Source organism: Vombatus ursinus, unplaced genomic scaffold, assembly GCF_900497805.2.
Source record: "Vombatus ursinus unplaced genomic scaffold, bare-nosed wombat genome assembly UNPS02014832.1, whole genome shotgun sequence".
NCBI lineage: Eukaryota > Metazoa > Chordata > Mammalia > Diprotodontia > Vombatidae > Vombatus > Vombatus ursinus.
In genome coordinates this window covers 43,134,420-43,157,479 of record NW_020954610.1, presented here as the reverse complement: position 1 = coordinate 43,157,479, position 23,060 = coordinate 43,134,420, and the positions used below count along the sequence as shown (strand labels likewise).

Sequence of the window (23,060 nt, the reverse complement as noted above, 5' to 3'; positions counted from 1 at the left end):
GTTTTTGTTGTTTGCTCATTTTTCCACTCTATTTCTTGACTTTGGATTTCATGTTAAAGTTGAGTTTGGCTCACCTAGGGCTACAGAGGCATAGTCCTCAACTTCAGGCTCTTGGGGGGTCTGCAAGTTTTCAGTGCTTCCATGGTGTTGTGATCCTGGGAGAGGTATGGTTACTGCTCTCCTGTTCTGAACTCTGTTTTTTTACCCAGGAAGTGTCTCTAGTCTACTGCAGCTGCAAGCACTAGCACTCTCTTTGCCTTGGAACTGTGATCAGGGCCCCTGCTCCCTTGTGACTGACTCCCAGCACTCCTCTCCACCCTGGAACTGAGACCCAGAACTGCATATGCACAATAGAGTTGCTAATCAATGCCACTTGCACCCGGTACCAATAAAGGATCCCCTGTGATCTCTTTCTAACCAGTAGTCTGAGCCCCTTGCTGTCTCTGGGCTGAGGGCTCCTGCAGCTGCTGCTGCTACTGTGGCAACTTTGCTGAAGCCATGTAGGTTGGTTCCAGATAGGCCTCCACCTTGGTGGAGGTCACAAACCTTTCCTGTAGACCTTCTAAGTTTTATTAGTCTGGAAAAATGTCCAACCCTGACCTTTTATTGGCTCTGCCACTCTAAAATCTGATTTAGGGCATTATTTTTAAGTTGCTTGAAGGATAATGTTAGGAGAGTTCAGCTGGGTTGCTTCTAATCCTCTACCTTGGCTCCATTCCTCCCTTCCCTGCCCCCCAACTATGAGGAAACAGACTGTAGAAAGATGAGGTGATTCACCTAAATGTCTTCTTTAGCTGGCTACACAGTCTGAACTACTTCTAAATTCTAATTAGGACTAAAATCCATAATCTTCCCCTCCCAATCTAGTACTATATTTTACATTTTTTAAAAGCTATTTTAAAAATCTCTCATTGATGAAGATTTAATTTTTCTTTTTTTTTTGTCTAGGCAATGGGGTTAAGTGATTTGCCCAGGGTCACACGGCTAGTAAGTGTTATGTGTTTGAGGCTGGATTTGAACTCAGGTCCTCCTGAATCCAAGACCAGTGCTTTATCCACTGCGCCACCTAGCTGCCCCCAAACAATTTTTTTTGTTTTTTGGGGGTTTTTTTTTGTTTTTTTTTGATGAGGCAATTGGGGTTAAGTGACTTGCCCAGGGTCACACAGCTAGTAAGTGACAAGTGTTTCATCTGAGGCCAGATTTGAACTCAGGTCCTTTTGACTTCAGGACGGGAGCTCTATCCACTGCACTACCTAGCTGCCCCTGAAGATTTAATTTTCAATAAAATGTTGTCCAGGAATAATATATAGGAATATAAAAACCTAGCTTCTTTCCCAGTTCTATTCTTAATTCATACAGACATTAACCCTTCCATGTGCAAATTAATATAAAAATAAACCAGCTTGCAAACAACAGTTGAGACCATTGAAAGGAAGTTGTTTTATAAAGTATTGTTTTTATTAAGAGTAGTTCAAAACACTGTTCCTCCCAATTCATAGGATCATAGCTTTGGAGCTAAAGGGACCTTGTTGCTCATTGAGGCCAACCCCAAGATTTTAGAGATGAGTAATACGAGACCAAAGGGGTTGCCCTGAGACTCACTCTGGGAAACACAGCTAATGCCTGAGGAGGTATTTGAAATCCAGTGTTCTCTCTACTCTGCCATCATGCGGCCCCTTCCCCGGACTCTAAAATGTTAGTTTTCAACATAGTTACTAAAGGGCAGCAGCCACTTTTGTAATTTACTGATTTATTGTAATTGTAATATTGTATTTTATTGATTATTTTCAGTTATGATTGTCTTCAAATTTAAGCCTAGGGTTAAAATGAATAGGTGAGAACACAATAAAGACATATCTCTTGATCCGCCCAACAGGTACATAACACTCTTAAACTGTCTACCTTATCTAAAAACAGAACAAAATCAAAAACTTGCACCACTACAAGCTATTAGTAATGTCTACCTATTTGGAACAGAGGCATTAAGTTAAATTTTTTTGGCCTGTAAGTATTGAAAAACTCAGTGGAATACACTTCAATATGTCATTCCTGTATGAGTTAAAATATATCATTAGCTGGAGTTCAGCTAATTCCTTTATAACTCAAATACACATTTTAAAAAAAAAAAGACAAATTTGCCTAACAAAGACATCCAAGAAAGAGATGAGTAACCTAAATTTCACATATCTAACATGTATCCAATTCAAAGAAGATTGGTATATAAATTTGAAATGCCACAAAGTAATAAGGCCACAGAGAATGTTCTCCATGATACCTCTATCCTTCGATTTCTGTTACTATCCTAGATTTCTACTACAATTCAGTGGGAGCAACATATTGGTGAAAGATCACTTTATCATAAAGATAAAAGCCTGAAGTAAAGAAACCCACTTGGATTCGATCCAAGACAGACTCACACCAGACTAAATTCCACTTTAGTGCGAAGTTCTCCTAGATCTATAATTCATAAGGCATTTTAACTCAAAGGCCTCAACCATAACTGTGATTAATTCTCAGTTCATTTTACTGAAAGATACCCATTTAACCCTACTTTAGAGATGAAAAAACAGAGAGGAACATCTAATGGAAACAGGTTATATAATACATGTGTGTGTATATGTGTGTATATAGGTATGTATGTATGTATGTATTGCCAGTAGTCCTGCATAGCTAATCAAACAGGCTTGATTAAACTGGAAAGAGAGGGAAATCCAAACTCTTCTTTTGTTTTTGTTTTTTTTTTTGGTTTTGTGAGGCAATTGGGGTTAAGTGACTTGCCCAAGGTCACACAGTTAGTACGTGTCAAGTGTTTGGTCTGAGGCCGGATTGGAACTCAGGTCCTCCTGACTTCAGGGCCAGTGCTCTATCCACTGCGCCACCTAGTTGCCCCTGAAATCCCAACTCTTTACCACATAGAGTAGCAGTTATGATTTAGGAAGAATACTAGAGATACCCAATCGCTCTCAGGAAGGAAAATTCAAGAAAATAGTCAGTAACAAAATACATGACCTCTGATGTCTATACCCAAATGCATAAAATATGGATAACAACCAAGGTAAATTGGAGATTTTATTTAAGGGAGAAAAATTTGAGAAATAGCTAACATGTTGGATGACTGAGCCATGATCCAAAAATGTCCTGACAATTTAGAGCAATATATTGTGTCTAATAAGAGGAATCTTTTTAATTTTTCAAAACATTTTGGCCCAGATCTGTAATTTCATTGTTTTAGGGATTTCTCAATGAAGAAAGCACCTTTATTGATGTTGACTGACCATTATGCTGAAACTTATAGTGTTGAAGGGTTACCTAAGTCATGGAGAGGTTAAATGATTTACCCAGAGTCATACAGTCAGTATGTGGCATAAGTAAGACTTGAATCCAACTCTATCTACTATACCAGGCTGCCTCATAAGATGAAATTTAATAAAGAGAAATGTAACATCCTATACTTTAGTTTAAAAAAAATCAAACACACAAGTACAATATAGGAGAAGTCTGGATCTGGGAGTTCTAATGGACTACAAGCATAATATGCAGTAATAGTGTGACCCCATGAGCAAAAAAACTAATTCAATATTGGGCTACCTAATGTCCACAACATGGGAGCTGAGGGTTTTTCTGTATTATGTCCTCATCATGCCCCATTTGTTACACTGTTCTCAGTTATGGGTGCCATACTTTAGGAATATCGACACGATAAACAGGTTGGTGAGGAGACCAGTAACCACGTAATATTACAAGTGGTTGAAAAAACTGGGTAGGTTTAGCTCAGAGAAGACAATGCTTAGGGGGAACCTGCTATCTATCCTCAGTCATCTGAAGGTCTGTCAAGTGCAAGAAGGATTAGCCTTATTCCATTTGGCCTCAGAGGACCGAACAAAAAGGAGAAAACTGGAAGAAGTGGCAGAGTGGCTGATTTATACTCAACGTAAGGAAAAATTGGCATGACATGGCAGTGATCCAAAAGTAAAGGCTGGATGAGCTTTGGTTAGGAATGTAGTAAACAATCCTCTTGGTCAGCCTCACATGAGCCAAGGTCACCTCTGAGGTCTCTTTAAATTTAGAGGTTCTGTAACTCTATGACGTTGTGAAAGCTCAAATATAAGAAACAAATAGCTGATTTGTAATCCCCAAACTGAAATGCCTGTGAATACAAATTAAAAAATCTTACACCTACAGGACCCTACTGGTCAACATCAATAATTGATACCCATTTAAGAATGGCAAGAACAGAGCTCTACCAAGTGTTGGAAGTCACTTTGATTTGACAAAAGACACAACACATCAAGCCATGAAGCTTTGGGACAAGAGGAGTTTTCTAAGTCTAGAGATTCTCAATGGAGTGGGTTTTGAAGAAAGGGGATCCAGATCCGTTCTGTAGGACAGACAGCAAGGTATTTGATAGAACACCTATAATGTAATGCCTATAATGACAACCCAAGTGCAGGCATTTTATATACCAATGGGTGCTACTGTCATCTGCAAGTATTCTAGCATCTATAGACACTCATTTTAATTCAATAAAGACCCTGGATAATTTGCATTATTTTTATATATTATTATATATCCTATAAAATAAAATATTAATATTTTTTATATAAGGCATAATGCCTTAAGTAGAACTGGAAACACCAAACTAAGTGACATAAGGCAATCAGAAATGCACAGGAATTGTCAATCAAATAACAGGGATTTGAAACTTATCAATCTAGTGAAACAAGAGTATGATTTAAATACATGTTTGGCTGACTTTTTTTCCTCCATTGAAATGACTGAATAAATCAATCAGCTGTTTTGGCATTACAAAGATATAATCTTAGGTGGCTAAACGAAAAGACTACATTGTGTTAGATAATTAGAGGCCCTTTTTTTGTTTGTTTTTCTCATAGCATATTTTCACAGGGGAAAGAAACATGAAATGACAATTATCTGAGGGCTGAGGAAATCTTAATGAGAAAGGAATTGAAGTGGAAGAGAATAAAATACAAAATAAAGGTCTTAACAAAATTACAATACTGTATATTAATTTTACTAATTGTTCTATTAACCACTTTGTAAAGTAAGTATTCTTGCTTTATATTTTTCAAAGAAAAATAAACAGTATTCTGTCATCACTTTTAAAACACTTTATACCAGGGAAGTCCTTCCCAAAAAGCACAGCATCCTCCACAAATTTACAGCCATTTAATGACAAGTAAGTCAATAAAAAAAATAAATAAATAAATAAACATTTTAGAAGAAAAAATGTAAACATTGAAAAGGGGGTCCAAGGAGTTTTGGAAATGCGTCTCTATTACTAGCATGTCTCCAAATACATGTCACAACTAACTAACCAGAGTGTAGATTTTCCCAAGATACATTCCACAGAAAAGCAGACAAGTGAGGATTTAAATATGAAATTTCAGTCCACTGTAAAATAGTTCCAGAAAATGAACAGCTGGAATGGCTCAACTTTAAAGTCATAGACACACGTGACCTGGGCTCCTAAGTGTAGCTAAGAAAAAGGGCATGCTTGGGCATTGGCACAAACTTCTGCCTATATTGTTGCCTTGCTATCACTAGGTAAGACTATCACTAGGTAAAATGAGAGGCTGAATAATTAGAAAATTCTCCCGCCAGGAGATGAAAAACACAACTTAATCATTTTCCTCTTCTATTTCCCCAAACACCAAAAGGAGCTGCCAATTGTCCTAAAAGGCATTCTAGTTACTGACAATGAGTAATTGATCAATCAGAGAAAATGTTGAAATTTCATGCAAAGTAGAAATACTCAAAAATGAATAAAACTCTTTTAAAATAAAAAAAAAACATTATCTTTCCACACTCATACCATGAGACTCCATGACAAGAAGCAGGTCTTGAAATACCTAACAACATAATAACAAATTGATGTGATTTGTTTTGCTTATGCTTTTACAGATTTAAGGGATTTCACGCTAACACAATTAGGATCGTCGTTCAATTTGCTATATTAGCATGTTAAATCCCATTTGTTACATACCCTTGTGGCTTTATCTAGGTTGTAATTAGTAGTAAAGCTGCAGATCTTAGATTTCAGCCATGCCAGAGAATAGCTTTCTCATGGGGCAACAATGCCAAAATGGCATAATACCACATTCATCACATAATGCTAAAGAGATTTGTTCCCATCTCTAGATTTTAGCAATGCTTTAAAATTGCTTCTTCCCATTGCATATTTTTAAATAGCTGAATGCAGTTTATTTCATTTCCTTTCACTTTAAGGGTATAAATAAGAGTCACGGTTGTAGAAAATAATTTTCTGAAAAGATATTTCATAGGAAAAGTTTTAAGAATGAGTAGATCATGACAGGTTAGCTATATGAAAGAGAGATGCAGTCAGATATGCCACCCAGTCAGTAAAAGAGATAAAATGATCTTTTTTGAAACCCTGGAAAAATGTGCTATTTACATAAGTTTAAGCCAGAAATTTTAAACATGGGGTGTTTCTACATCACTATGTGAATACTAATATTCTTGAGAGAGAAAGAAAGAGAAAGAGAGAGCTAAACACTGCTATTAGCTAACTGGCTGAAACAATCTGTTTCTAAATTACTTTTTTCTAAGTGTTCTAGTCTGTGGGAAAAAAATCCAGACAGGTGCAATTTAATATTTAATACTGTGGGAAAATGCTAAAAAAGGACAGCCTAGATTTTTTTTTAACCTTGTACACAACACTACATAATATTGTTCCTACCAAAGGGAAATTGGTAGAGTCAGCTTTCAATGATTCATACTAAGAGGGGGGAATAGGACCATGAACAAGAAAAATGGCAGATATTTTCCAAATCACTTATACTAAGTTTTCAATTCCAGTGTTTATTGAATGCCTACTATGTGTCAAGCACAAAAACAAAACAAAACAAAACAACAACAACAACAAAAAAAAAAAAACAGTCCTTGACATTAAGGAGCTTATATTGCACTGGAGGAAAGCAATATGTATGTGGAAAAGTTAATATAAAACTTTTCAGTTCAGTTGTTTTTAAGTCATGTCTAAATCTTTGTGAACTTGTTTGGGATTTTCTTGGCAAAGATAATGGAGTGGTTTTCCATTTCCTTCTCCAGTTCATTTTACAAATGAGAAAACTGAGGTCAATAAGGTTGAGTGATTTGCCCAGGATCATACAGCTAGTAAGTGTTCAAGGCAGATTTGAACTCAAGAAGACGAGTCTTCCTGGTTCCAGGCCAGGCACTCTATCCACCACACCACCTAGAGGCCATATTATGGAACTTACACAGAGTAAATACAAAGTGATTTCATGGGAGAGAGAATACTAACTCCTTGGAGGATTTTGTGTACTTCCAATATTCAATAAGGGGGGGGGGATATCAAAACAAAGAGGGGGGAGGCAAAGCCAAGATGGCAGAGAAAAGGCAGCAACTTGCTTGAGCTCTCCCTAAAACCCTCCCAACACCTTGAAATAATGCCATAAAACAATTCCCAGAGCAGCAAAACCCACAAAGAATAGGGTAAAATAATTTTCCAGCCAAAGGCAACTTAGAAGGTCAGTAGGAAAGGTCTGTCACATCTGAGTGAGAGTAGAGCACTGTCCAGTGCAGAACTAGTTGCAGCAAACCAGGAGCAGGCCTTGAGAGCCATTGAATCAGCAGCTGCTGCTTCCAGAGCTATCAGCCCACAGGTGGTAAAGAGGTCAAACAACTGGTCAGAAGAGTACAGGGGTCTTTTTGGAGCACTGAGGCAGGACTCTGTTGCTTTGCCCACACTCAGATCTGGTCCCAAAACTGGGTGGCAGTCTCAGGGCAAGGAAGAGACTAGCTCAGGAGAGTTTGCGGCCCCAGTGGAACAGAGACCCTCCTCACAGTTCCAGGACAGAAAAGAGTGCTTGTGGTCACACACAGACCACAGCACAGGCCAGGAGAGTAGAAAACACACCTCTCCTTAGAACACACCACCTTGGAAGAACTGAAAACTTACAGGTCCCTAGAAGTATCTCTGAAAACATCTGAAACTTGGGACAGTACACTCTCCACCATGGAAGCATAGCTCTACTTTAACAAAGAGTAAAAAGTCAAGTCTTAGGCTGGGAAAATGATCAAACAACAGAAAAAAATTCTGACCATAGAAAGTTACTATGGTGACAAGGAAGATCAAAATCTATACCCAGAAGATAAGAAAGTCGAAGCTCCTACATCCAAAACCTCCAAGAAAAAATGTGCATTGGTCTTAGGCCATGGAACAGCCCACCAAAAAATTTGAAAATCAATAAAGAGAGGTAAAAGAAAAATTGGGGAGAGAAATGGGAGTGATGCAAGAAAATCATGCAAAAAGTCAACAGTTTGGTAAAAGAGACACAAAAATACTGAAGAAAATAACACCTTAAAAAACAGACTAGGCCAAATGGTAAAAGACATCCAAAAAGCCAATGAGGAGAAGAATGTCTTAAAAAGCAGAATTGGCCAAATGGAAAAGGAGGTCCAAAAGCTCACTGAAGAAAATAATTCCTTAAAAATTGGAATGGAGCAAATGGAAGCTAATGATTTTATAAGAAATCAAAAAACAATGAAACAAAACCAAAAGAATGAAAAAAATAGAAGACTGTGAAATGTCTCTTTGGAAAAAAACAACTGACCTGGAAAATAGATCCAGGAGAGATAATTTAAAAATTATTAGACTACCTGAAAGCCTTGATCAAAAAAAGAGCCTAGACATCATCTTTTGAGATATTATCAAGGAAAACTGACCTGATATTCTAGAACCAGAGGGTAAATTAGAAATTGAAAAAATCCATTAATCACTCCTGAAAGAGATCCCAAAATGAAAACTCCCAGGAATATTATGGTCAAATCCCAGGGCTCCCAGGTCAAGGAGAAAATATTGCAAGCCACCAGAAAGAAACAATTTAAGTACCATGGAGTTACAGTCAGGATAACACAAGATTTAGCAGCTTCTACATTAAAGGATTGGGGGACTTAGAATATGATATTCCAGAGGGCAAAGGAGCTAGGATTACAACCAATAATCACCTACCCTGCAAAAATAAGTATAATCCTTCAGGGGGAAAATGGACAGTCAAAGATATATAGGACTTTCATCATTCTTGATGAAAAGAAAAGAGCTTAATAGAAAATCTGACTTTGAGATACAAGACTCAAGAGAAGCATAAAGAGGTAAACAGGAAAGGGAAATCTTAAGGGATAAGGTTAAACTGTTCACATTCTTACAAGGGAAGATGATACATGTACCTCATAAGAACTTTCTCATTATTAGGGCAGGTAGAAGGAATATATCTATATACAGAGGGCATAGATGTGAGTTGAATATGAAAAGATGGTATCTAAAAAAGGGATGAGAGAGGAATGTACTGGGAGAAAGGGAAAAGGATGGGTAGAATGGAGTAAACTATCTCACATAAAAGAAGCAAGAAAAAGTTTTCACGGTGGAGGGGAAGAGGGGGGAGGAGGAGTGAATGAAACTTACTCTCATCAGAATTGATTCAAAGAGGGAATAACATACACACTCAATTGGGTTTAGAAATCTGTCTTACCCTACAGGAAAGTAAGAGGGGAAGGGGATAAGAGAAAGGGGACTGGGTAAAAGAAGGGAGGAAAGATTAGGGGTAGGGGCGGGTAGAAGCAAAACAAAGAATTATGCCACACTGTAGAAGGCCTGAGGTAGACAGAATGGAGTAGCTGCCTGGTTTCCCCATTCTGTCTTCCGTGTTCAACCTCTCCCTGCGGACCACTCATTACTGGCGATGGAGCCTATCTCAGAAAGACGTAGTCCAGGTTTAGAATTGAATGCAAGGTCCTGCACAACCTGACTTTAACCTCCCTTTTCAGTGTCACCTCCCCTTTACGCACTTTATATTCCAGCAATCTGGACCACTCACCATTCCCTGAACTCATGCCATTCTTTGCCACCTCTGTGTTATTGCTCACAATGCTTCCCTCAATTGGAATATACCCACATCCCTGACTTCCAATTCTTCCCTTTTTAAGGTCCAATTCAAGTGCTTCCTCCTCCATGAAGCCTTCTCTGATGCTCCCAGCTAGAAATAACTGCTCCTTCCTTGTATGCTTCATAGCTAACATTACTTGCGATCGTCTTTTCTCAGTCTTCGTCCCTCCCAACTGAACTGGTCATCTGACACAGCCGACCATTGTCCCCTCTGGGTTTTTGTGACTGTACTCTCTTCTAGTTTGCCTACTCCCTGTCTAACCTCTCCTCATTCTTCTTTGTTGGTTCATATTCGATAGCACGACCCCGAACTATGGATATTCTCCAAGTTTCTGTTCCAGGCCCTTTTTGCTTTGTGCTGTACTTCTTTTAGTAACCTTATCAGATCCCATGGGCTCAACTGTCAGCTCTATGCAGATGACTCCCAGATATATACCTAGCCCCTGAGCTTCAGTTCCATGTCCCCAACGGCCTCCTAGATGTTTCCAACTGTGTCTCAGAGACATATTAAACTCAACATGTCAAACACTAAGCTCATTATTTTTACTCCCAGATCTTATTCTCTTCCAAACAGTCCTATTTCTGCTGAAGGTACCACTACCCTTCCAGTCTCCAAGGTTTTTAACCTCAGCATGACCCTGGACTCCTCACTCTCCCCCACCCACATATCCAATCAGGGGTCAGATCTTATTGCCTTCCCTCTACGTTATCTCTTGCATCCTAGCCCTTTTCTTTCTATTCCCAGAGCCGCTATCCAGGCCCTCATCACCTCTCAGACCTATTATTGTAGCAGTCTCTTTACTGGCCTTCCTTTCTCAAGTCTCTCGCCATTCCTGTCAATCCTACACACAGCTGCCAAAGGAACATTTCCTAAGCTTCGATCTGCCCTTGCGACTCTTCACTCAATCAATTCCAAGGGCTTCCTAGTATCTCTAGGGTAAAATACAAATTCCTGTGTTTAGCTTTAAAAGCCCTTCACAACCTGGCCCCAACCTATTTGTCCATTCACATGACATATTACTTTCCCCTCTCACACTCTGCAATCCACCCAAATTGTCCTTCTCTCTGTTCCTCACATACAACACTCCATCTCCCATCTCCATGCTTTTGATTTGTTTTATTTTTTTGGTGAGGCAATCAGGGTTAAGTGACTTGCCCAGGGTCACACAACGAGTAAGTGTCAAGTGCCTGCATCTCCACACTTTTTCACTGGCCATCCCACATGTCTAGAACACATTCCCTTCTTACCTACATACCATAAAGTCCCTTTCTTCCTTTAAGCAGCTCAGGTACCATCTTCTACACGAAGCCTTTCCTGATCCTCCTCAAATGTTAATGACCTCCTTCTCAAACTACCATGAGTCTATTTCACATTTATCTGTATTTATTCACTTTATATTTATATTCTACATTTTCTCTTGCATAATAAGGTAAGCAAATATTAGATCTTTGCAAGTAAGGATTATTTCTTTCTTTGTGCTCATATACTTGTAGCACAATGTCTGGCCCATAATAGGTACTTAGTAAATACTGGTTGACTGACTTTAACCAGTAGCCCTTCATACCTCTCCTGTGCACTATCACAGGCTAATCTGATTTTTGTTTTTGCGCCTCTCTACTCCTTTATTAGGTAAAATACTTGAAGGCAGCACTTATGTCTTATTTGTCTTTTTGCTACCCTTCAACTAATATAGAAGCTGTCACAACACAGTTGCTTAATAAGTGTGTGTGGATCTGAATTTAATCTAGAGTCATACTACTGAGGGACAACTTGAAATGTCATAGAACGACTTGCAACTAGTGTTTTACCCATAGATACCAAAATTTAGAGGTCAGTTAGAACACTTACATTTCTTTAGCAGGTGGAAAATATGAATTTATTACCTATTTAGCAAGAACAACTACTGATAAAAGGAGCTACTAAATGACATGATTTCTTCCTGTAAGCACTCCAGGTGAGCTCCTCTTGGCCTCTTTTCTGGGGGCAATCCTGCAGTCTCTGTCCACAGGGTCAGTGCCCTTGATGTCTTATTCTCCCCACTCAGGATGGTATCTTGGGGTCCTCTATGGGGCCCTGGGTTCTGAGATCCCAAGTCTCTACACAAAGAATACTCCCCACAAATGAATTTGTCTTTAAAAAACTGGATTGTGGAGAGGGGAGCTTTCACACTGCTGCCACAGATACCCAAATTGAGATGTCAGGCATTGTGCTAATTACTTGGGGATATAAAGAAAGGCAAAAAAAAATGGTCCCTTCCTTGATAAGCTTACATTCTAGAGGAGGAAACAACACGTAGATAACTAGGTACATGTAAGAAGATGGAAGTAATCTCAGAGAGGAAGGCACTAGCATATTGAGAACAAGTACACAAGGATTTCTAAGATGTCAACAAAGCAAGTAGGCATCATTATTAAATTTGAAGGGAATTAATCATATCACAACCATTTGCGAAGTGCCTATAAAGTGCTAAGCACTGTACTAGGCACTAGGGATATAAAGATAGAAATAAAACTTCCTCCCCTCAAGAAGCTTACATTCTATCAGAAAGTTTGTCATTTTGTACCCCTTGGACAATGAAGATTCTTAGTAAAATCATATAACAGCTTCACTGACCTACACCTATATGGATTTCCAAATGCATGAAGCCATATTTTGCCTATGCCACGTCCTGGTGTCAGGACACTCACACTGAAATAATCAGCCCATGGTTATTTATCTTAGACATATAAATGCACAGTAACATAGGCTAAGATCTCTAAGGTTTCTTATAGTTCTAAAAAATTTAACAACTAATTTTAAAACTCTTATAATTTTCATTTTTAAAAAGTCCTTAGCTTTAATTGCAAAAAAAATTGGTGAAGTGAAAAATACTACATTTTGTAGTGCTCACCTAAGGAATATGATGAGTTTTTATCTTCATTTGCACATATGTTCTTTATTAAACTTGAATGTATATTTCATACAAGCCAGAATTTAAGGCCTAGACTTCTCCAAGCTCTGCTACAGTATACTGAAAGGAAAATGAAGTATTCCCTGTCAACTAAATGTTAATGTCAAGACATGAGTTTTCACTTGTTCATGTTCATTATAAAGTATCCCATCACATACCTTAAAATCACAGATGAAATAGAAGAATCATGTAGCCCTTTCCCTTGGAAGAGGGATATAACAATTCAAGGATCTTGAAATAAATTATTTCTCAATAATAACTGTGTTCAATGTCTTGACAGAAAGATCAAATCATCAAATGCTACAAATATCTAATCTCTATCTCCCCTGACATGAATATTGGCTCCTTCTTGGTCTCAGTGTCCAACCATAAAATTCAATTCAATTCAACAAACATTCACTTAAGTCTATACTATATGTAAGATGCAAGCACTGGGAGAGTACAGAGATACTTATGAAACAAATATTGATCTGAGGAGCTTATGCTCTAATAAGGGAGAAATGACATCTACCCAAATAACTGATACCTGGTGAAGTGTGATAGGTGCAACTGAAAGTTCATTTAAAGTACTATGAGAAATGTGATCAGGGAACAACACTCTCACATGAGGGAAAGATCAGGGAAGTCTTCATCCCTATTTGGGATTTTAAAGGGAGGGACTTCATTTTTTAAAAATTATTTATTTATTCATTCATTTATTTATGGAATAAAACAAGCATTTCCATAACATAGTATAATTAAAAAAATTTATTGCCTTTAAGGGTGGGACTTCAGTAGATGGAGATGGAAGGGAAAATCCATTCTGGGTGAGGGGGTAGCATGAACAAAGGCAGAGAGATGGGAAAAGGTGAGTGGACAGAGAGCAGGCAATAGTTTGACTGGACATCAGAAAACCTGAAGGGAAACTGTATGAGATGAGACTGGAGCCAAACTATAGAAGGACTTGAATGCCAGGATCAGGAGTGTATATTTTATTTAATAATGAAAGAGGAACTACTGAGGGTCTTCACAAAGGAAAGTGACAGAACAGAAAAGCACATAAGGAATTTTTACTAAGAGAGTGCTATAAGGCAGGGACTAGAGTCAAGAAGACTAGTCAGGAGGCCATCACAATGATCCAGGCAAATGGCAATGAGGACTTAAAACCAATGGTTGCAGGGGGAGTTGAAAAGATGAGTAGATTCAAGACATAGAATGAATATGACTTGGCAACTGGCTAGATTCAGAGGAAAGGGAAGAATCAAAGATAATCCCAAGCTTACAAACTTGGAGTACTGGAAAGATGATGATGACATCAACAGAAAAAAAATAGAGAGAGAGAAATATAAACATCAGCAGAAGGGACAGGTTTAGGGTGGAAGTTAAGGATGTTAGTTCGGACATAACGAGTGACTAGGAAGTACTAGTCAGATAATTCCCATGGAAATATTCAGCAGGCAGTGAAGGGGAAAAAAAGGAATTTTTTTGCCAATCATCTTTAGACTATCAGGGTAATAAGAATATACTTTTACATAATAATCTATTGAGGATTTTTTATTTTGTTGTTATTGGAAGATCACCTTGGCTACTTTAAATTAACATCACAGGTATCTTCTAACAATACCCTACAACCTAAAGTTGTTGTGGTGAGGGAACAAAGTTGCAAAAGCTGATGAATCTTTCTTTATCTGTTGTAAAAGAGAATACTTATTTATTTTAGGCTCTGCCAAATAAAATCTGGTTCCAGAACCTGATTCAAAAGTATTGTGCCCATTATGCCTTCAACCCACTTTCTAATCTTGTTTCCTAATTCAAAGTATTTCATCACTAAATTGGCATAAAGCTATCTTTTTGGTTTCTTCTTTTCAACCTCTTTTATGTTGACTGTCTACCTAATTCCCTACATGCTATGTTTCCCATTTCATTGACTCATTCATTGTAAGAGCACCTAGCCAGGTACTGGGAAAGATACAGCATATATATAACATAGGATCACTGTCTTCCTAGAGGCCACAGCCTAATAGAGGGACAAGACACCAATATGGGTAATTCTATTACAAAATATATATACTAAGCACATTCTGGAGGGGTAGAACAAAGTGCAGTGTGACTTCTACCCAATCATTTATTTTATACACTGGAAATGTGTGCTGGATTTTTACAGTGTGATACATCAGCTCTTTCCCATTCCACCCCGACCTGAGGTAATACTTTGTCTAATGTACAAACAACACAGTCAGGATGTAGATTATGTCTATATAGACCTTATAAAATAAATATGGTACATAGTTGTGTGTAGTATGTTCTAAAAAGTTTATGTATGTCTCACACCAATTAATGTTAATAAATGCTATAGCTCATTAGTGTCTCCTTTTATGACTCACCTTCTTCCTCCGTCTTTTCTTTTTCTTTTCTTTGGCTGCTTGTGCTTGTTTGTGCTCCCATACCAGGTTAGTCAGGTTAGCCACGTACTCGTCAGTCTGTTGTAAAAGGTAAGCTAAGCGCCTATCTTTCTTCTGATCGATCAGTTTTCGGTAGCCTTCTTCATCTTCAGCCTTTCAGGGTAATAAAAATATCCTTTATGTAGAACATTACAGAAAACTCTACTTTCTGGTGTCAAGTTACTCTTACAAATACACAGAAGTTATTGAAGCCTGGAACTATGTAATCATATACTTGGAACAGACTGGACAAAACCAGAAGGGTTATCTAGTAAGAGGTCCCTAATGTGACAGATGAGGGAGCTGAAAACCTGACTTTCTGAAGGTCAAACGCCTAGTAAAGTAGCAGAACTAGAAATATGTCTTTGACTCAAAATCTAGGGCTCTTTCCAGTTGTTAGGACACAAGACTATAACAATATAACATGAAGAAATAATATGTAAATTATATGTTTATACATAGAAATAACATATAAACCTATAGATATGTTAATTGTATAAAGTTCTTTAAGAAAACTATCAATACATTTTTTTTTTTGCTACATAAGCCTACAAAATTTAATCTCGTTGACAAAATAAAGTTATTTGTGAACAGTGCATTTAAACTCTTTTGGAGTATCAAGTTTTCTGGACAACAGGAAACTTGGTGGTTTGGAAACTCTCATTGTCTGGCTTCTGGAAATATGTGAATTTTGCTCACTCTAAGAATGCATATTTCACTTTTTGTACCTAAAAAATTATTTGTCAGTAAACAACAACAACAAGAAGAGTTGTTGTAAAAGTTTCATCTGTTGGAACTGTTCCTCCTTTTTCAACCCCAAAATTTGTTCACTGAAACTGACTCAAATTAGCAATTTATTACCTAGAAAAAAGTTGGCATGACTACCCTGAGAATGAACTTCACTTCATTAATAACATACTTACAAGAATAATCACTGATCAAATATCTGAACCATAAAGTCCAGGACAGTTCAGATTGGGCATTATTTTCAAAGAGTTTAGGGCCACTCATTTATCTAATTGTCATTAAAATAATATTTATTAGGCTTTCTTATCACTTCCTTCCTTACATTGCCTCTCAACTTATAAAAAGGCAGGGTTTTAAATGAAAACACTCCAGGCATGCCAAGACAAAGAGGAAACTCCAGACTAGAAGACAGATCCACTGTGGAGATGGTAAAGCTTGGGGTATATCTCCCTGGTATTCAATGCAAAAGCAGTATCATTATTCAGTATAAAATGTTACCTGCCCTGAGTGAATATGAATTGAAGATAGAGGCATGGTAACTCTAATTATTTTTGGTTATGTTTGATCTAATTAAAAAAAAAAGCAAAAGAACCATAAAACTGAAGGCTTTTTTGCTATTAAATTATTTTAATTGATTTACAATTGCCTAATCATTAGTGCCTATGCAATTGGTTACTAAAGTAGCAAAAAAAAATTGAATTAAATTAAAACTCAGTAAAAAAAACTGTAGTTTACAGTATTAGCCACTATGAAAGGGGATATATTTGCTATGTACTGTTCAAGATCATGATGAGAACTGGAAGTGCCACCACCATGACTTAGGATATATGTGACATTTTCTTACTGTAATGACAAAAGACGATGAGTAAAACCAGAACCAGAAACCCTGTCCCTTAGAATGTCCTGGGTTTTTCATGAATAACTGAATGTCTTCTCCTATCCGGTCATTATTCCCCAGAATGTTCTTTGGATCTTCTATCATTATGTCTTATACATACCCACACACCCCACTCCCCCCACCCCCATTGGTGCTGTGGGATGTATATTGCTTTAAAATCCAAGTTGTGATCTAAGGTTGATTACAGAAAAGACAAACATATAGCAACTCATAATGATGAACACATCTTGTCTCTTTGAAATGAAATGTCTGCCAACAAATGAGAGGCAGCGTAATAAACTGGAATAGATGGTCTATGTCAGAGGGCCCATCCCAACTCTGCTACAGACTACTTTACCACACAGGACAAGTCACTTAACTTATCTGTCCTCAGTTTCCTCATCTATAAATTGAGTTGTGCAGGAGATGGGCAGGAAGACAATAACAATAATAGCTATATGGCACTTAAAGGTATACAAAATGCTTTACAAATATTATCTCACTTAATCCTGGGAGAAAAGTGCTATTAAGATTATCTCCATTTCACAGATTGGGCAACTGAGGCAGACAGAGGTGAAGTGACTTGCCCAGGGTCCCACAGCTAATAAGTGTCTAAAGCCAAGCTTCCTAACTCTGGGGAGGGGGTGCACAACGCACCACCCAGCTGAGGGGCTGATCTTTAAAGTCCTTCCGACTCTAGTCTATAAAGTGTATATGGATTGGCATATGCCTGATCTCCCAACTGTAATGAATAGGTTAAAAAAAAAGGAAGATGTTAAATGATTCTTGGAACCATACCCAAGCTACAGGGGGAAAAAAAACAGCATTCTAATGGTGAGTTTACAAAAAAAAAAAAAAAGGAACACCTGAAAAAACTAGGGAATTAGGTTAACAAGTATTGGAGGATTTTCAGAAAAAGGTTTTTCTCTAAGTGGAAAAGGTAGAGAGATTGAGCTATTTCATATATTTGGATCTGGAAGGGATCTCAGAAATCATCTACTCCAACCCTTTCATTTTAAAGATGAGGAAATAAGGCCCAAAGATGTTATGTGACTTGCTCTGGCTCACAGAGGCTGTAAGTGGCTGAGGCAGGATTTGAACCCAGTCTTCTGGTTCCAAATGCTGTGCTCCTTCCACTATGCCATTTGAAAGAGTTTCTGTTCCTGGTCCTGGGATAACTCAAAAGAAAAAAAAAAACCCTTTATTTATTTTTAATCTCACGAGGACTTTCTATGCTTCCTTATTTGGCTATCAAAATAATACATTATAGTAAACTGCTTTATATTTATAACTGACATTTGAATCATGCCAATCCTGGGATATAGCAAAATCTGTACTACTCAAGTGTGTGTGCTATTAGAATGTGGACATGATAATTGTCAAATACTACCACATGTTCATTATGAGATCATAGAAGCAGGGTTTTCAACCTTTTTGTGTCATGGGCCCCTTGGCAGTATGGTAAAGCCTATGGATTCCTTCTCGGAATTAAGTTTTAAAGTAAAATGCATCAAATTACAGAAGAAAGCAATTATATTGAAATACAGTTAACAAAATATTTTTAAAAACAAGTTCCTGGTCCCCAGGTTAAGATCCCCTGTTATAGAGCAAAAAGGCTGACTGTAGCAGATTTCAGCAAGTGTGCCTCTTACCATCAGCCTCCTCATTCTTTCCTTTTCGATGCGTTCTGTTTCTTTTTTCTGTTCTCGTTCAGTGTTAGCATGCCAAGTTGCCACTGCTTTCGAAAGTTTCTGAATTTTCCCAGCCACTGACCGGTGGTACTCTTTAAAATCTTTTGCATGTTGCAAAATGCTGTTCAGGTATTCCTAAGATCATTGAAAAGTGCATAATTAAAACCAGTCTCCAGATGCATAATGAGGTTTTAATGTTTCAAAAGGAACTTTCAAAGCAAATTTAACAGGAATGAAAAAATTTAATGCACGTCATAAAAGCCAAACTATATCGAGTTTTAATTGGAGAGTTTCCCAAAGTGTTGTCCGTGGGAAGGCTCTCCCTGCGGAACCATTCATAAATATGCCTATGGAGAAGAAGCCATTAAACCATATCAGGGCCAAGATGCAGTGATACTAATAGGTTCGATTAATTGTTCTAAATGAGGCTGACAAAATAGAATCATATCCCCTGGCATGTTAAATGATAACCTCTCATGTTAACATAAAAATGACCATACATAATGCATCTACTACAATACCCTCACTTTAATTTTTTAATTTTTACCAGACCTGTGATCATAAGTGTAGGACATATCTGGTGAGCACTTGCTCAAGCAATGCTAAACAGAACCTCCCTGTGACCTACATTCTTGCCTTAGAGAACTACTCGCTAATGCACTGAGAGTGCAGTCAAGATTTGACAGAAGGCAATATGGATCCCAAGTCCTTCTGACTCAAGGCAAACTCTCTATCCACATACTACTCTATCAATCTTTAAATACCTCTTTTGAATTTTTTAAAAATGGCTTAAAATCATCCATTAAATGCCTCCTCTAATGATGTTGCATAAGAGTAAATACCTGTACCAATGGAGCATAGGTGTAAGCTGAAAATGTTTCAGGTATAGATAACTGACAGGCAGAGGTCCTCTTCATAAGAGGGTGGCCACTAGGGAAATAGTTGTTTTTGTCCACAAGAAGTCAAAGATATGGAATTACAAATTTTTAGTGTCTCTGATAAGGGCCTCATTTCTAAAATATATAGAGAACTAAGTCAAATTTATAAGAATACAAGTCATTCCCCAATTGATAAATGGTCAAAAGATATGAACAGGCAATTTTCAGAGGAAGAAATTAAAGCTATCTATAGTCATGTGAAAAAATGCTCTAAATCACTATTGATTAGAGAAATGCAAGTGCAAATGACTTTGAGGTACCATATCATACCTATCAGGTTGGCTAACATGACAAAACAGGAAAATAATAAATGTTGGAGATGTGGGAAAACTGGAACATTAATGCATTGGTAGAGTTGTGAACTGATCTAACCATTTTGGAGAACAATTTGGGACTATGCCCAAATGGCTATAAAAAATGTGCATATCCTTTGACCCAGCAATACCACTTCTAGGACTGTAACCCAAAGAGATCATAAAAATGGGAAAAGGACCCACAGGTACAAAAATATTTATAGCAGTTCTTTTTGTGCTGGCAAAGAATTGGAAATTGAGGGAATGCCCATCAATTGGGGAATGGCTGAACAAGTTGTGGCATATGAATGTGATGGAATACTATTGTCCTATGAGAAATGATGAGCAAGCAGACTTCAGAACAACTTGGAAAGACTTGTATGAACTTATGCTGAGTGAAGCGAGGAGAACCAGGAGAACGTTGTACACAGTAACAGCCACATTGTGTGATAACTAACTTTGATAGATTTAGTTCTTCTCAGCAATGCAAGGAACTAAGACATCTCCAAAGGTCTCATGATGGAAAATGCTATCCACAAAGAAGAAAAAACTATGGAGTTTGAATGCAGATCAGAACATACTATTTGCTCTTTTTTTTCCTTCTGTTTTGTTTTGTTTTGTTTCTTCTTCCTTGTGGTTCCTCCTATTGGTTCTAATTCTTCTTTACAACATGACTAATGTGAAAATATGTTTAATAGGAATGTATATGTACAGCCTATATCAGATTGCACTCCATCTTGGGGAGGGAGACCAGGAGGGAAGGGGAGAAAATTTAAAACTCAAAAGTATATGGAAGTAAATGTTGAAAACTAAAAATAAACTAATTTTTAAAAAAATATATGGAGATACAATCTACACTGGTAAAGAGAATACCCAAACCAATAATATCAAAGATATTTAAAGTATTAAGGAGTGATATAGCTAAAGATAGCACACACAAAACATGACTAATTAAATAGTGGTGGACTGCCCATGATCTCAAAAGTATTCCAGGAGACAACCTCACAGTAAAATATTCTCCTGCTTCTGGAGGTGGAGGGGCAAGGAGAGTACTGGCTTGAGAAATCCAGAAACCTGGATTTTGGTCACATGACTGCAGGCAACTTCCTTGACCTCTCTGGATGTCAGTTTCCTCTTGCATAAAATGATAGAGTGAAGCTTTATAATCTTTAAAGTTTAATGCAATTCCTTCATCTCTATGGTTCTCACCAAGTTCATATGAACATGTTACACCAAGGACTTATGGCCATAAGCAGTTTTGAACTACTTCCTTTCTTGTGAATTGGATTTCTATTCCTAACAGATGCTAAGGAAGAAGGGTGTGGGGGGAGGGTATGTCACAATACCTGGTGCTTCTGTCTGCGCTTCCTCTCCTGTTCAATCTTCTGTTGTTTCTCAAGCTTTTCTGTCATTCGGGCTTCCCTCAGTGTTTGCCTCTTGCTGCGTTTGTAGGCTTTGGAGTTCAGGGCAGTTTCTAATGTTGTGTCTCGACGCATACAAGCTACCACTTCTTGTCTTAACTGTCAAGAGAAAAAGACAACATCCCTTAAATGGAAGCTTGATATTTTTGACCTTAAATACAAGATGGCCCCAAAGGTTTAGTGAAGTTTTAAGCTATCAGAACTTGTCTTTTACATTAACAGAATGTAATTTAAGTGAGTTTTTTTTTCATTGTGTTTGGCCTTCACTAAGGTTTCTACAAAGTTTATTAACCCTCAGAGACAAATAGGGGAAAAACTACATTAAAATACTAAAATTAAATTATATTTTCTATACTAGCATAATTTTTCTTCTGGTAAAGGTCCATAAGTCATTAAAAAAATAACCATAAAAATGAAATAAAGTCTTCCCTGATTACCTCATTTGAAATTGACATCTCTTTCTTCATATTTCTTATAGCACAGGGGCTAAACGTTTCCTTTGCCCTTACCATCATCTCCCTTGTATCACATTTATTTAGGTGCCTGTTCCATGAGAAGGTAAGCTCCTCAAAGGCAGGAATGGTGGTGTTTTTCTTCCTGGTATCCTTTCTGTATAAGCACTGTGCGTTGCATATAAACCAGATTTAATATTTTTTTGCTAATTTTAATTCAATTAATATAAAATGGCAAATGAGTACTTTCTATATTTTAAATGTCAATTTATTTTTACTTAGTCTTGCTTTGCTTTTCATTTAAAATTTTAAAAATTCTCTTTTTTAGGACTATGGATTCACTTCAATAATACTATATGACAAAAACATTTTCATTTTATATTGTGACATATTAACAGATTCTTAATATCCATTTAATGGTTCATTTACAGAGAATGTAGGTATTGGTTGCAGGTTATAGCAACTATATATGTGTACATATGTGTTATGTATAATATGTAATCACATATATGTGTGTATAGATATATATGTCAATAAGCATTTAATAAGCACATATGCATCAGGTACTGTCCAAAGCTCTGCGGGGCTGGGGTGTTTATACATGTATTTACATATGTATATACACAAATACATGTGTATACATATATATATATATATACACATATATATACACATACACAAAATACTTATGTATATATACATATGTATGTATCAGTATTCTTTGCGATTGAAAGTTGATATTATTACTTAAGGATTATTATGAATCCTATTAAATATTAAGCCTACTATATATATATTCCTATCAGATGACCTGGAAACAAGATTAAATTTAATAAGCTCTCACGTGGTGGTCAGAAGAAAAAATACAAGGACACTCTCAAAGTCTTGCTGAAGAACTTTGGAATTGATTGCATGACATGGGCGACACTAGCACAGGACTGCTCAGTATGACATGCCCTCATCAAAGAAGGTGCTGTGCTCTGTGAGCAAAGCAGAATTGAAATAGTTCGACAGAAATACAAGATGCGAAAATTTTCTTTTCTTTCTTTTTTTTTTTTTTTTTGGTGAGGCAATCAGGGTTATGTGACTTGCCCAGGGTCACACAGTTACTAAGTGTCAAGTGTCTGAGGCTGGATTTGAACTCAGGTCCTCCTGACTCTAAAGTCAGTACTCTATCCACTGTACCACCTAGCTGCCCCAAGATGCACAAATTTAGAGAATCCATCCTAAATGTTCACAGGGACTATTTGTGCCCAACCTGTGGTAGAGCATTCCGAGATTGTATTGTATTGTATTGTATTGTATTGTATTGTATTGTATTGTATTG

General features: G+C 37.3%; 1 protein-coding gene across 5 annotated transcripts in view; it reads right to left on the bottom strand.

The window, feature by feature from the left end:
- SMARCA2 (SWI/SNF related, matrix associated, actin dependent regulator of chromatin, subfamily a, member 2) overlaps window positions 1-23,060 on the bottom strand; it is a 216,091-nt gene that overhangs the window by 134,448 nt on the left and 58,583 nt on the right. For all 5 annotated transcript variants that reach the window (XM_027839554.1, XM_027839553.1, XM_027839555.1 and 2 more), the window contains 3 exons: window positions 21,207-21,380; window positions 18,591-18,764; window positions 15,258-15,428 (listed from right to left, as the gene is read on the bottom strand). In XM_027839554.1, coding sequence (XP_027695355.1) covers window positions 15,258-15,428; window positions 18,591-18,764; window positions 21,207-21,380 — 519 coding nt within the window. The remainder of the gene's footprint in view (window positions 1-15,257; window positions 15,429-18,590; window positions 18,765-21,206; window positions 21,381-23,060) is intronic.